The following is a 16,072-nucleotide window of genomic DNA, read 5'->3' as shown; positions in this document are numbered from 1 at the left end:
TTTTAAACTGAATTGACTATTCATTTAATAAAATATTTTGCTCTAAGAAGACAAAAACTTTTAAACCTAAAAATGTAATGAAAAAGTCAATGCATGGGCTTCCATGAGGGAATTGGTGTAAGCAAGAGTCTAAGATATGGTCTAGGGGAATATTAATGAAGTATACCATATTTCTTCTTGGAAATCAAAATCTGGATAACCATTTCTATAGTATTTTGGAAACCAATATCCCAGATCGATTAGTATTTCTATGACCTAGGCTCGTTTAAGTAATTAAGTAGGTAGATTAGTGCATGCTACAATGAAGTACCTCTAGCAGGCGATTCATAAGTTACTATGGTGATAAATAGTACCACGAAACCGCGACCTCACGTTGTTCTTAATATCCACGTTATATAAGTAAGGAAGACCGGTCCTAAGGTTTAATGTTCTTTTCCGACAAAAACGTGGGAAAAAACAGATCTAATATTTGGTATTGGCAATCATTAAACATTAGATCGTTGCTGTTGTTTTCTTTAAATTAATTTATTTTGAAATATTTAAGAAGATACACGTCAAAATTAACATTCTTCTCCTTGAATAATTCCATGCGAAACGCAAAATAATTTTGCCATTTTGAAAAAAAAGTATGCAAAAGGCATACAATATCGTGATAACCACAGATAATAAAAAAGATTTAAAACCCGAACTTCAGTCACGGTCAATTCATGACCACACAGAGAAACCATGCAAGTGGTATGAAAGAGACTCATTCTCGCGAAAATGTAAAGAAGAGAAAGAGAAAGAGACATCAACGTGGTTAAACGCTTGTCACCAAGAGATTGGTCCGTCCATGGCTTGCCATAAAAAAGTCCCAGTTCGGATGGGAAAAGAAACGGTTGCATGCATAGAATGCTTTATGCATCCAAGAATGGTCCATGCATTTAAAGATTATTGAAATTCATGCATCATGGCCCTGTCTTCTGGTGACTACATCCCACAACACCTCCATGAGCCCACAGTACTCCAGGCACTACTGTCAGTGGCCATGAAATGAATGTTGCTTGATGACACTAGAACACATTAAAGATAGCAGAAAAATGAAACGTAGGTAAACGTAGCTGTCACTTTTGTTCCCTGAAATGATTACAAACCACCTATAGTGAACACCATCCAACATGACCGCCACTTTTATTCACTTAGGAATGATTACAAACTACCTATAGCGAACACCATCCAACATGGCTGACACTTTTATTCTCTTAGGAATGATTGCAAACCACCTATAGTGAACACCATCCAACATGGCTGCCACTTTTATTCCCTTAGGAATGATTGCAAACCACCTATAGTGAACACCATCCAATATGGCTGCCACTTTTATTCCCTTAGGAATGATTACAAACCACCTATAGTGAACACCATCCAACATGGCTGCCACTTTTATTCCCTTAGGAATGATTACAAACCACCTATAGTGAACATCATTCAACATGGCCGCCACTTTTATTCCCTTAGGAATGATTACAAACCACCTATAGTGAACACCATCCAACATGGCCGCCACTTTTATTCCCTTAGGAATGATTACAAACCACCTATAGTGAACACCATCCAACATGGCCGCCACTTTTATTCCCTTAGGAATGATTACAAACCACCTATAGTGAACATCATCCAACATGGCTGACACTTTTATTCCCTTAGGAATGATTCCAAAACCTATAGTAAACATCATCCAACATGGCTGCCACTTTTATTCCCTTAGGAATGATTCCAAACTACCTATAGTGAACACCATCCAATATGGCCGCCACTTTTATTCCCTTAGGAATGATTATAAACCACCTATAGTGAACATCATCCAACATGGCCGCCACTTTTATTCCCTTAGGAATGATTCCAAACTACCTATAGTGAACACCATCCAACATGGCTACCACTTTATTCCCTTAGGAATGATTCCAAACAACCTATAGTAAACTTCATCCAACTTCACATACCTCCCCATTTTTCTCCTTTCGAAGAAATCACGGTCGTATTTGTCGTAGGGAGACTGGAGACAAAGTTCTCAGCTATTCCCTTTGCTTTATTTACTGTTGTCTCCTTGGCAACACTTTCGTAATATTCACGAGAGATCTGGGACCAAGATGCACCTGAATCTTTGCTCCTATAAATGTTCATCTGTCGATCAAGTGCGTAGATTCGCGATCACGTGGGTTGCTGGTTAACATTCCAATGATGTTGGCATCGATGGCTATCATATATCAACCAATAAGATTGCAGATTAGAAAAGTTACCTTTTGGTAATGAAGCTCGATCGTAGTATGGCAAGACAATTTGGGCTCAAAGTTCTTTGACACTATTTCACATTTCGCATTTTTCCTCAGAAATGTAATATTCCAATCATAGAAATATGTTAGAACTAAACAAACATGAAAGCGAGGCAAAGATCAGCACAAAGTCGAGGCTAGTTGCCCAAGATAAAAAATAAGTATAGAATCGAACAGAAAAAATATTACAGTGAACCAGGTTTTCAGTTTCCAGATTCAGTACTACACATTATGAATGCAACAAACGAAACGAGAGATGTTTAAATATGGAAAACTGTTCAAACATTCAGATCTATATGTCATACATGCTTGAAGTAAGAGATAAAATGATGCAGTTTCTACCTGTCCAAGCTTTTGAGTCCTTGGTGCTAAAGCAACTGCTTTCGTCTCTAAGCGAATAATAATAGAAACAAATCAATAAGTGCTGATAAGCTGCAAAGGTGTGCATGGGATTTCCAATGAGTCCTACTACCCTCAAAATATATTGCTCCCTTCCTCCCTTCACCAAACACCCTTGCGTGACAAACATCGATTTACCTGTTGTCAGTATACATACAAACGTAGAATTGATCTGTTGTGGTATCAACGATGAAAGATCGACGATAGAACTCAAGGTCTGGAGAACCTGGAATATAAAAACAAGTAAGAAAATAGTAAGCTAAAAGGGTCAAATATCGTCTGTTGTTCTAGGCATGGCCGGATTTAGGGGTCCCTTATTTATGTTTTATTTTGGTTGGTCACAAATAGAGATTCCTCTGGTAGGTTAGAGACACCCTAGCCTAAGGGGACCAGAGGTCGAGTAGTCTGTCTGATCGATGTTCGTATCAAAGCATTTCATTTAATAGAGCCTTTTTCTAACCAAGGTGTAAAACTGGGTACCAGTATTTTGGGGTTCAGGATGGTCCTCTCATCCTCTCATCATCTCATCCTCTCTCATCCTCTCATCCTCTTATTCTTCATACTCTCCTCCCTTTATACTATCCCTTCCCTTTTTGCTACTGCGCAAGCTTACCAGTATAAGGAGGTAAAGGTTCCTGGAAGCAGCCATACAACTCTGCTCTCATGACTTTCACTCCTCCAGAACCAGCATCCATAGGGTAGAGCCGAACATATCGAGCAACAAAGGGAGATTGAATTGTCTCGACTACTGGGTACTTGGCGTCGTATTCTGTAACAGGACCTTTGAACGTCTAAAAACAAAACAGAAATCATGCGCCGAATCTGTCAGGAATCTGAGATTAGAAAAGGGGGGAGGGGATGGCAGGAATCTGAGATTAGAAAAGGGTGGGGAGTACATTCGGACGAATGTCACTGCAGATAATGAAAAACGAAACCCGAGGTCAGTCGACATGCTCCTTGCCACTAGCTAGGATCGATATTTTTTGGGATCTCCGTCCGTTTTTCTCCCTCAAAACTAAAATTAAGCAACGTTGAGTGTCGTTTGGTATGAATATTAAAGGTAATAGTAAGATATGCGGCGTAGAGCGAACCTCATATGAGGTATATGCATGTGACAGCATGAACCTGTGATAGGAATCATCATCATCATCCTTATGCCTATGTGGCACGTAGGTGCGACACCAAGGACTCAACAGGAATGAAAGTTGCAAAATATTAAAATATATTAAATCTATTATTCAAAAATATCTCCAATCCTCCATTTTTACAGTAGATTGGTTTGTACGGACATTGTCGAACACGCACCTTTACTGAACCACTCTCTGCGTATTCCGTCCAGTCAATCTTGTTCTTGCTGTAACTCAGCTTATACGTACTGACAAAAAACAAGGTATAGGACTCTGTGGTGTAAGCTCCTTGTGTTGCTACTTTAGTGACTCGACGCAGCGAGCCAAAATCCACCTGAAACAAAAACCAAAATGCCAAAAGAATGATCTTTGTATCTCATGCAATGTTAGTGCAATTTTTGTATGACTGTGAAAAGTTCACGGCACGAACACGGTCGTGACACAGCAAGGGATACGCCAGACAAATCACATTGCACGAAAATTTACTCTCCATCCAATCAAATACCAGTAACACAGCATAAATACGGCACGGACACGGTCACGCCAAAATCACAGCACTTTTAGACCAATCATTTTGAGCGTGAAAAAAAATCAGCCAAAATTCTAGAAAGTATCACGGTCACGGCACGTCACGCTTACGGCACTGAGCTTTTCACAGTCATACGAAAACTGCACTATTGGTCTGGCAGTGCCGTGACTTTAGCGGAAACATGCTCGCCCCGTGTTCCGGGTATATTATTGGATGAAGAGTAAATTCACGCGCAATGTGATTGGCCTAGGGTATGATATGATAGACAAGGTTCGACTCCGACTTTTTTAATTAGGGGTTAAATTTTGACCCACGTCGACCCTGGGATTATGGCTAACTCACAGACTAAAGATCTGAGACTAAACCCCGCAGAAACGACCCCTGGTCAGATCGAAATCACAGGGCACAACCAATACTCAAGCCACACAAACCTGAAGGTATCCTGTCTCGATAGTTGATTCCCATCCGTTAGGGAACTTAGCAATCTTGGCGTTTAGGCGTGCATTTTTTGGTTGAATCCCGTGAGATGGGTCGACAGATGCGCGACGATCAGACAAGGCTTCATCGGGGATTTCACCAGATTCCATACCAAGGGGTGAAATACAGTTGTCTGGCGGAAACATTAAAGGACAGGAAATATATCAATGGTGTAAAAGACGTGAAGGACATAGGCAGTACTTAATGTAATGCAACGACAGAAAAAGCCCCTCTGAGTAGCAGCAACAGCAGCAGCAACAGTAGCAACAGCAGCAGCAACAGCAGCAACAACAACAGCAGCAGCAACAACAACAGCAACAGCAGCAACAGCAGTAGCAACAGCAGCAGCCACAGCAACAGCAGCAGCAGCAGCAACAGCAGCAGCAGCACTAACAGCAACAGCAACAGCAGCAACAACAGTAGCAACAACAGTAGCAACAAAAGCAGTAACAACAACAGCTACAGTAACAACAAAAACAAGGACAACAGCAGCGACAGCAACATGCATGGTCCATTTTATTACTAGCTAGTTAACACATGTAATCTCGACATACGTACTAGCAGATCCCTTGATGAGACACCCATAAAGTTCCACCCTCAAGCATATCAAGATCTCCCACTTTGTTGGAATTATTCTGATCGCCATGGCTTCGAAAGGGTTTGCGAGCCAATGCTTCGTTGGAGTAAAAGAAATGGTGTTGCCCTGAAACAGCTAAGGAACGCCAACAAAACATAGTCAGTTCACAGAAATACTCAAGTAAATTTTTGACATGAAACTTACTGCGCATGTTCGGAAAATCTTCGGGAAATCTTCGGAAACATTTGAGAATGGAAAAAATAGCTTATAGCATACGTTATTGTGGGACAACATCGTTGTCGACAGCTGCTCGGTACTTCGATTAGTATTTGTCGTTATTTTTCCGAACATGCGCACTCGCTTTTGCCACCGGTTAGGGTCGCCTACCAATTCCATATCCTTCACAGAGCCTGCATTTCTCTTGGTCAGCAAGCGAGAAAAGGGAGTATATATGTAGAACCTTGTTCCTCAGTGTTGACCAAGAAAAACGCAGGCTCTGTGAACGAGATTGGATTCCAATACATACCTTTTTAAAGCCGTTTTCAGTGTAAGTCCTCCAGTTATTGCTATCAGTACTGTACATAACAAAATACTCAATAACCCAATGTGGTTTGGACTGTCGCCTGATAGTAACAAGTCCTGTTACGCGTGTCTTTTGAAGGAACTCTATTTGAAGGTATTGTTCACCCTTGGTGTTCTTGGCACACCAGCCGTCATCAACTGTAAACATATGATGAAACTGTCAAATGATGCCATAGCCGCCATATTGGTTGTTCCATGTTGTCATCCAACATGGTGGCCACGTCTTTTGTCCTTGTGCATGTGACGTCATAGCCGCCATATTGGTTGATTCCATGTTGTCATCCAACATGGCGGCCACGTCTTTTGTCCTTGTGCATGTGACGTCATAGCCGCCATATTGGTTGATTATATTCCTACAAAAGATTTGGTCTCCTCAACTCCCCCCCCTCTCTTCTTGAATAATTTAACCCATACTTACGTTCTCTCGCTTGGCTTGGTTGTGCTTCGGCATAACTAGACGATGCGCTTATTTGGTAGTCGTGGATTTCTTTAGACTTCATTCCAAGAGGATTAGAACAGCCTTTTTTGTGTAAGAAAATGAAGCCATTAAATGTATCACAGTTCGGGACGGTCACGGTATGAAATCCGTAAAATTCCAAGGACTTTGAAAACGAATGGTACGAAATGTGTGGATTTTACATGACTTTGGTACGAATATCCCGCGCTGTTAGAAGTTATACTCAGGGACAAGATCAAAGTGCGGAATTCGCGGATTTCAAAAGGGAATGACTTATGATCTGAAAAGCGTTACCCTCAGAAAGCTTTCGTATACTGAAGCAAGAAGAATAAACCTCACCTGGGACCTCGGAATGAAATGTCATCGTCTCCAACGGCTCACTGTAGAAGGTGCCTTTATTCGTCACCTGTCCTTGCGCGTCTTCAACATAATTTTCAAAGTAGGTGATCTGAGCATGCGTAACAACGTGGTGCTGGCCTGGGCCCAACTTGTTATCTTTGTCAAAGACGACAGCCATTTCGAAGGATGGTTCGCTTGACCAGATTACTTCACTGAACTGATATAAGTTATAAAGAGAAACGTCATTGTTTGATCTTATTGACTCAAGCCTGGACTCAAGGTAGACTTTACTTTGAGCGCGTAATGTTTTCCCATTTCAGACCACGTCATTCCCTAGTCAATAATATTCTCTGTTTGAGTCGAATCCATTTTCATGCGTCTTCTCATGCGCATCTGTTAAACAAAGAAATGATACTCTAGGGAATGACACGTGGTACATAACGCCTAAGGTAAAGAGGTCTATAGCTTTTGTGCCGTTTGTTTTATCGTAAATTTGTCATCTTTATTATAAATACCAATTTTTACTTCAAGAATTGAACAGATTTCTTAGCATTGAACCAGTATCTTGGCTCTCTAATGGCTCCCTAGTTACAAGTATTGCGATCGAACAATATAATTTTCTCGGCATTCTGATTGGTTTAGTCTCAGAAGTGGAAACCACTTAAGGGGCTCAATCTATAAATAAATATAGAAAATATCGATAAGAAAAGATCATAGTCTTGCCTTGAAAACCACACTGTCGTCCTTCTGCGAATGCGTAGGCTTGGTGATTTCGTAAGATTTCAATTGTTTGAATGTAACAAATGGAGTGAGCATGAAGAGGACTCGTACACCTTGTGCATCTGCAGAGGAATCACTGCTGTGCTTCAGCTTGACTTTATACGAAAACGTGGCTCTGGGAAATAATCAAAGTAATCAGTGAAGGAAAATGGGAATTCAAAACTGACACCCGTGACGGGAAGCAATCCAAGTTCGATTCCCGGACTCGGTGTCATATGTGAGTAGAGTTGTTTTTTGGTTCTCTCCTGTGCTTCAAGGATTTTTCTCCAGGTTCTCCGTTTTTTTGGTTTGTTAGTCACTGGTTATATTAAGTGCTATATTGTTAAAAAGGAAGATTTTTTTTTAACGAGATCAAAATCAAATTAAAAAATTTGACAAAAGCAATCGATTAAAAGGCAATAATAAAATGATTTAAATCCACATGAATCAACTGCGCAGTGCATCATATAGACTTGTCTTTAACATTTATTTTCAACATCAAATTTTCAACAATTTCGTGCGTGGCAGGAGGTACAAGGCCTTTTGCTATAGATATAGTCTTGGGGCCGGCTATAGTCTCTCCCCTGATGCTTCGGCTATAACATTTTCTTGCGTAATTAATGCACCCAAGGGCAGAAGGATTTAATCGCCGTCAGGTCCGAGGTCCATACGATGCCTCAGCTTTTCAGATGTCTAGGGGTTTGACACAGTGGAATCGAATTTTCTAATATTTGTTTATGAGAAATCTCACCCAGGATTCATCACTGATGTAACGTTCTCGTAAACCACAGACATCTCAAGTTTAGGACGCTGTAAAGAAAGACAAGGGTCAGTATGAAGACCAAAGGGTTAACCAGAGCGCAGTTGAGATCGTTTATACAGACAACATACCAGTCCTGATCGTCTGTGTACGTTCCTTGGGTTCGGACGAAGTATTAAGACATGTCACTGAAGAGTTTTAAGAGAATTAAAGTATAGTTTGTTTTCACTTCTGAAGATGAACAATAAAGGGATAATAGAGTAGAAGGTTGAAAAAGAAAAAAATAAAGATAAAGGTGAAAAGGCGATGGTAGGTGTGTAATGGATAGAAGAGAGATAACGAAACTGGAAAGGAAGTTAATAGAAAAGGAAAGAAAGGAAGGAGGGAAGGAAGGAAAGTAGGAAACAAGAAAAGTAGAAAGAAGTGAGAAGGAAAGGAGAAGTAAAAAGAAGAAAGTAAAAAAGAAAAGAAAAGAAAAAAAGGACTAAAACAAAGAAGGAAGCAAGGAAGGAAGGGGGAACAAAGAGGTAAGAAAATAAGCGAAAAACCAGAATGTCAAAACATATTAATTTCCGGTCATATAGAATGCGCACTATTTTTTAAAACAATTATTCTCCGAAGGAGAAGTGATTATCGAGGTAGTTATGGAGCAATAATCACTGAGGCTGAGGCAAATAATTGTTTTAGTATAAATACACAGGTGATTCTTTCAAAAAAGGAAAAAAAGAAGATAAAAGGCATTTTTTCACGGTAATAGCAACAAAGCGGCTGGCCGTCATTTTGGATTTTCGCTCGAGGTGATTATCGTGTGATAGTGTGAGTTTCTTGACCAATCAGCGCGCGAGATTTTCAATAATCACCTGCGTATTTTTACTAGAGGGATTTTCCTCCGACCGTGAAACAGTTTGTAGTAGTTAGTGTATAATAGTCAAATAGACATAAAAGACATTGGAAATAAGATCTTTAACCTTTATTGGCCTTCAAACTCTTGCACGGTCTGAGAACTCACTCTGAGCTACGTCTCTAATAGCACCAACGGATTAGAATTGTTAATGACATACCACGTTATATTTTCAACATTTTTCATTTCAAGATTTACAAATGCGAATATATTTCAACAACCATTTCCACAATTTTCTATTAGCCCGAAATATCAATGTATATTATACGATTTGATGCCATTTTTTCTCTAACCGAGCAGCAGTAAGGGGGACTCGCGATCGATGCCAAAGATATACGGGTTTAACCCGCGGATTTACGAAGACGGGTACAGCAGATTTACGGGATTTCCCGCGGTGTGTCCTTACTGCGTACTGCAAACGGAGGTTAAAATATTCCTTAGATATACATGGCCACCATCAACGACATTCAAAACAAAACTGTGCGCAGGCTCGGAAATCAGGTGATGGATAACTCAGACGCTGACTTTGTCTTCGCTACATTTATGGAGGGAAAGACAGACAAAACTATGAATCACAAAATGGCTGAAAAGATAATCAACAGAATGCCGGCCGGTGACTACCGTTTGGAGTTGACATTCGTAAAGTACTTAGACGGTGAGTGGATAATAGAAAAGGGTCGTAATCCTATCAGAGCGTCTGGTAAGCAGAACCTGTTCGTTTTGAATAAGCACACACGACCGGGAGCACTTGAGGGAATAGACATGCTCTTCTACGAGGTCGCTTACCCGGTTACCGTGGTCATTTACGGTGCATACGAGATTAAGAAGCCGGACGTTAAGAAGTTGCGACCAATGCGACATCCTGGTAACTGCGTTGGGAAGCTGGTTAGGGAGTTTTTCGAGGATTCCTCTCGGGGTGGTAAGCTTACGCCAAAAAGAAGAGAAGCCATCAGGAAATGGGAGCATTCTACACGTAAAACTGGAGGCTCCATCGAAAACATCAAAAAGTTAGAAACTGCCTTAGAACGCCGCATACACGTGAAGGACATCACCGACGGTTTCATTTACGAAGGGACGAAAAAGTATGGAGGCCGGGGAGCGCCTATTGTTATCTATCAACACAACGCGCACGCATGGAGGGAGTTAAGGTTCCCAAGGAAGATGGAGACAAAGGTCTATAAGGAGTCGCCACTCATAGATTTGATCCACGAGAATTCCATATGGTTGATGGATTCAGAAGGAAGTCAGTTTATGACGCAAGACGGCACTCTTTACCGGCCCGAGAGCGAACACCAGCGCATCCAAAGCGCCTGCGAAACCCTTGGTGAGGACTTCTCTGACGAGGTCCTTAGCTCCCGCAGTTTAGACTTCCTGGCCGCAAAGAAAAGAAACGGCTGGAAACCCACCCCAAAAGAATTCGGAGACATAGCCAAAGCCTGTGTAGAACACGGCCATGGAGGTCTGTGGAACATGGAGTACGACGAAGATCAATACGTATCCCTGGATATGAAACATTGCTACCCTGCCAGTTTTAAAGGCCTTGGGGATTGTAAGGAGTATTACGATAGATACGGGCATCCCGACTCACAATTCTTTCGTGTCGCGTTAGACTGTAAATACGACGCACCAGCAACAGGATTCGTCAGACTAACCACATGGGAGTTAGCAGAAGACTTACATCCAATAATTTACGCGTGGTACGGGAAACATCTACAGGAGAAAGAATGGATCCCCGTGCCCCTGCTGAAGTTTCTCGAAGAGCGTAAACTCCTCACATACACAGCGCATGAAGCCATACTTTGCCATAGCGCCTTCACACAATGGCTCCCAGAGCACAACCCCACAGCGCGGGTTGTCATAGGAAAGTTCACACAGGGCGCTAAGGAAGGAGAAAAACACATGCAACGGCGTTTGATAACAGACGACGGTGAGTTGAGCTTCTTAATAAAACGCGCGCATGAGCAAGGAACCATGGTGTCCGTAGAGAAGTGGAATTATTTCATAGAAGGCCAAGGGGAACGGCAATGGAATGCGCTGTGTTATTACCAAGATCATCGCCCGCAATATTACCATCTTCGGGCCAGCATGTTAGCATATGCGCACATTAATCTATTGTCAATGCTGTTGCGGTTTGACAAAGAGGATATCCCACGCGTGGCCACGGATTCTTTGTATGTAAAGCCAGAAGTGTTAGAAAAGATGCAGGAATTCTATACAGAGGACGAACTTGCAGAGAGCGGCCAATGGCGTGTCAAAGACGAAGAAATAAAGGCCTGGAGAGAACGCGTAGAATACCACGGGGAACACACAAATGGTTCAATAACGCCCACTGTGGAGCCTTTACCGTCGGTTTTGGACCCAATATCTTACAAACGCTTCTCTTACCTCTACGGAACCGGTGGCAGTGGTAAAACTACGCGTGTCTTGAAACTATTTCCAAAGATAAAGGTGTTAACACCAACGCATCGTCTGGAGCGAGAATTAACGGAGATGGGTTACGATGCGCAGACGTACCACAGCTTCTTCCGCTGGAATGGTCAAAAGTGGGTGCCGGAAGCAATACGCGACATACCCCCGGTGATATTATGGGATGAGATTTGCACCGTGCCATTAGAAATCCTGCAGGAATTTGTAGACTTCCTCCGCGGAAAGTGTCAAGTTATATTTGCCGGAGATCCATGCCAACCTCCTCCCATTTGCGGAGAAATGCCCCATAAATGGTTAAAAGGAATGGTAGACCATGCAGAGGAAATCAACGCCGACTACCGCAGCAAGGATCAAGTAAGAAACTTAAAGGCGGAACTTCGGGGCCTCAGTGATGCCGAGCAAAACAAGACGCTGCGTAAACGCATCCGAGCGAAGTCTTACGAGGACTTCCTTTGCGCGTGGCATCCAGCGGACTTGGTGTTGGGCAGTAAGCGCGCAGCACAATCGCGAATACAGAAAGATCTATTAAAAGTGCACCGCGAAAGATTTCCGGGCCATTTGGTGCCCGTTTGCTATAAGCCTCGCGATACCCGCATGCAGAAGCGTGATGTGTGGGTACCGGGTACCGACGTGCAACTGCAGAACGCGGTAACGCACGATAAAGCCTGGGTACCCATAGAAAAGGTGGAAAAAATAACCTCCCATCCAGACTGGCGCTTGGGCTATTGTATGACAGTCCACAGCGCGCAAGGGCTTACCATAAAAGAAACCTTATGGATCATAGACCAGCGGCTGTGTTGGAGCAACCTTATCTACACTGCCGTAAGCCGTGTGGAGTACGCAAAACAACTAAAAAGAGCCTGGGGTCCGCAATTGCGTTACGATAAAACGCCAGAAGATATAGCAAAGGAGAACATTGCTAAGAAACTCCTTCGCTACAAAAGACACGACGAAGAAAAAAATATGACGTTCGACCTATGCGCGGACGACGTCTATAAGGAAGGGGCACGGTGTGCCAAGTGTAACATACCTCTACTATGGAGGTTTGACCCGAATGACGATCAACAGTTCTCCGTGGATCGTATCAACAACAAGCGCGGCCATTGCAGAGGCAACGTAAGACTGACATGCCTAGAGTGTAATCGTGCGCGTGGAGCAGCACTACTTTGAGTCTTTGGGGACTATGAGCAGCTCTTCCTTGACAAATCCACGACTTGGGCCATTTAGGTAATACAACACGGGTTGCCCTTCCTTGGTGACGGACTTCGAAATCTCATACGTTTCCAAAGACCAGTTAGGATCCGTGGCTCTCTTACTGCCACCTTCGAGTTCCCCCGGCTGATAGAGGTATCTGACCACTATGTCGCGGGGTAGCTTTTTTTCCTTCAGTCCGACCGCCCTCGAACTTCTGACGTAGGACTTGTGTTCCACGTGTTTCTTTTTTATGGCATCCTTGGGTTTTATTCCCGTAGCCCTGGCCGCCTCGTTGTTCAAAGCCACGATGACCTGGGGGAGCCTCTGAGTCCATTCCCTGTTGCGTTTGGAGGGATCTTCCAGCTCTTTCCAATACTGGTACCCAAAGAGACGCTCGGCCAAGGTTTTATTGAATCTTTCGACGATGCTCTGACCCCTGTGGTACTCTGCTTCGGCTCTCCTAATCTTAGTGCTGTGGTCTTTCAGGGTCTTAGTAACCACGCCCATAAACTCCGTCCCCGCATCCACTTGCAGCAGCTTAGGCCATTTCAAGACGCGCTTATAAATCCTACCTAGGGCTTCTGCGACTTCCCCAGAATCCTTGCTGGTTATGGGTTCGGCGTCCTTGTATCTGCTTGCGATATCGACTACGGTCAAAGCGTACCTATAGGTCTTTTTTCTCACCTTATCGTGCGGTAAGAAAAGCAAGTCCGCCTGATGAACTTCGTTGGGGGCATTTACGGTGAAGCTGGGCCTGGGAATGTACTTGGGCACGGGAAGATAAACCTGCCAGAGGGTTTGTTTTCTTAGCCAGTTCTTAGCCGTTTCATCTGATACCCTGGCCGCGGTCGCGAGTTTCTTGATGGCCGACGCTCCTTTCCAATAGCCTTCAGGCCCATAGTAAATCCTTTTGAGTTTGTCCTCTACGCGGCCCATTATATAAATTTGATTCAAGCGAAGGATAGGACAAGATTGATCTTGCGTCCGTTAAAATCCACCGTCTTTCCGTCCACCTTAATGGTGATGTTTATGCTTTCTACCAAATTAGACAAGTCATAGCTCAAAGAAATGGGAGTGTATTCTACCAGATCGAATGGATTACCTTTGGGCAGGAACTTAGACATAAGAGAAGACTTTTCTCCATTGTTGTAACTATGGACTAAATCGCAATAGACTTCGTAAGAGGATGCGACTTTCCATTTCACAGGTATGGCTGTGTTGGTAATTGTCTTGCCCGAGGCACATAATAAAGATCCCAATGGGTCAGACTTTCCAAAAGTCATTGAATAATTTGACATATTATGTTTGAGGGTCATTTCGTGCGGCAATCCTGTGGTGAGCGTATAACCGTGTTTTGCTAATTCCTTAGCAAGGGTGATTGGTGTGTAATGTCCATCGGGCAGCAATACGGCTTGATAGTTAGATCCTCCTGTATGCTCAGTGACTATGCCCCTAATCAGGTTATACCAAGAATTGTACAAAGAGCAACTTATGAGCCGAACCTTATGGGCTTTAATGGGGGGATTTAAATAAGTGGTAAAGTTATTCTTGTTGCTTTCCAAAAAGACGATCATTATATTCTAGGCGCCAAAGGCGCCACTAGAGGCTAAGCGCAGCTTAGACTAAATACGCCAAAGCTACGCCTCCCACCAGCCCTGCGACTCCTACGAAGACCAGCTCGTTATCTTTTTGTTTCTTAGAAGGCTGATAGTAATCCTTAAACTGAGGCCTTTTTAACCTAAAGTCAGGGTGTGCTTGCGCATAAAGTTTAAAGGCGTAGTCTGTATTTTCGAAGTTTTTATCCGCCTGCATTTTGTCTTGGTAGTTCTTGTCCAACCAATCCCTGTAAGCTTGTCTTTTTTCATTCCAAGCCGCAACGTCTCGCTGATATTTCTCCAGCGCTAAGTCGTGCCTTTTCCTCTCAGCGTTAGATTCTGCGTTCCTATCACCGCTAACTAATCTATCCAGATATCTACCACCATAATTAGCTCCAGTGAATGCTAAGGCTGCAATAACTCCACCTGCGACTAAGCTAACCATTATATGTTAGGCAGGTACTTTTCCTTCCGTAGGTAATCCTTTACCATGATAGCCCCGCCTACGGCAGCGGTCATCTTAGCAAAATTAGCGAAGCTCTTGCTTGGGTCTTCAGTAAAGTCTTCTTTGAGCACTTTCTTACCTACCCAACCAATACCCGCAACGATGGAAGTAATGATAGCTGCTTCTTCAACAGTTTTCAATAACGCGGTTGACATTATATTACAAAGCGAGAAGGAAAATCTAGGTCGCCACGGGTGATAAATTTACTCCATTTCAGGGATCTTACTTTTTCTAACAGCCGGCTCCACAGGTGCGTGATATGTTGGTGGTTCTACTTTTGGCTTCGTAGCCCGCCATTGTAAGTAAAGGCTGCCTGCTGCTATAGCAACTCCTAACGCGCCAATGACGTATCCCGGATTAATAAAGGATTCCTCTTCTTTTTCCTCCACCTTTTCTTCTTTTTTGGCTTTGTTCTTTTTATTCATCTCCGCGAGCTTCTTTCCGGCAGCGACTCTGCCTGGAGATTTAGCCTTGGTAATCTTGGTATCTTCTACGGGTGGTTGTTCTTCGGTGCCACTCATCTTATATTAAGGGACTTGAAGGACTTGACAAGTAACTTGATGACGACTTGACAATGACTTGGCAATGACTTGACAACGACTTGACTAAGTACTTGAGGTGACTTGACAACGACTTGACTAAGTACTTGAGGTGACTTGACAACGACTTGACTAAGTACTTGAGGCGACTTGATCAGGTACCTCAGTAAGTGCTGCCTGGAAGACCTTTTCGACTTCTCTATCCTTCTTGAAGTCCTTCCAAGATGTTCCAAAGGAACCTAGTACCTCCTTCAAGTCGACATGCTGAGCTACGTGAAGTGCCGCAGAGGCGACTGCCATTAACTTACCGCACTTCAAAGACAACCAGCCGCAGGTTATCTTAAGTTCTTGGGCGATGACATAGTCATCACTAATGTCCTTCCGCAGTTGCTCCACGTCGTCTATGGGCAGCGCAAGTCCAAGCAATTTAGTCGCAAGTCGGATAGCGGAGTCTGCTACGGCGTCCGTGGTCTTACTTGCAAGGGCGGCCACGTACCTCTTATGGAACTTCTTAACTTCCTCTTCTGACAACTTATTAACTTGCTCATGGGTAAGTTCCTTGCCTATCATTTCTTTACACTTCCCCGAAGACA

The 16,072-nt window shown here is 43.1% G+C and overlaps 1 protein-coding gene across 1 annotated transcript; it reads right to left on the bottom strand.

Moving 5' to 3' along the window:
* Positions 1-2,159: 2,159 nt before the first annotated feature.
* LOC116289947 (lactadherin-like) lies at positions 2,160-8,502 on the bottom strand. Its single transcript, XM_089038032.1, has 13 exons — positions 8,450-8,502; positions 8,310-8,368; positions 7,523-7,694; positions 6,800-7,016; positions 6,422-6,523; positions 5,948-6,141; positions 5,403-5,556; positions 4,799-4,977; positions 4,017-4,172; positions 3,325-3,502; positions 2,850-2,937; positions 2,655-2,701; positions 2,160-2,236 (listed from the first exon to the last, which is right to left on the bottom strand). The coding sequence occupies exons 2-13, from the start codon at positions 8,351-8,353 to the stop codon at positions 2,160-2,162; spliced, it is 1,608 nt and encodes a 535-aa protein (XP_088894158.1). The 5' UTR covers positions 8,354-8,368; positions 8,450-8,502.
* Positions 8,503-16,072: the final 7,570 nt, after the last annotated feature.

The sequence above is a fragment of the Actinia tenebrosa genome, unplaced genomic scaffold (genome assembly GCF_029948245.1).
Source record: "Actinia tenebrosa isolate PJP-AT-01 unplaced genomic scaffold, QUT_ActTen_1.0 PGA_scaffold5__44_contigs__length_20552954, whole genome shotgun sequence".
Classification (NCBI taxonomy): Eukaryota; Metazoa; Cnidaria; class Anthozoa; order Actiniaria; family Actiniidae; genus Actinia; species Actinia tenebrosa.
The sequence above is the reverse complement of the archived record's forward strand: the minus strand, read 5'-3'. Positions and strand labels throughout refer to the sequence as shown.

What these genes read in the sequence shown, in the direction of transcription:
- LOC116289947 (XM_089038032.1), bottom strand. Translation starts at nt 8,353, where the DNA reads ATGTCTGTGGTTTACGAGAACGTTACATCAGTGATGAATCCTGG. An exon ending in ACGACAGTGTGGTTTTCAAG is followed by an intron (nt 7,017 to 7,522) that starts GCAAGACTATGA and finishes AACTTATATCAG; the next exon opens with TTCAGTGAAGTAATCTGGTC. An exon ending in TCGAGACAGGATACCTTCAG is followed by an intron (nt 4,173 to 4,798) that starts GTTTGTGTGGCT and finishes TTTTTGTTTCAG; the next exon opens with GTGGATTTTGGCTCGCTGCG.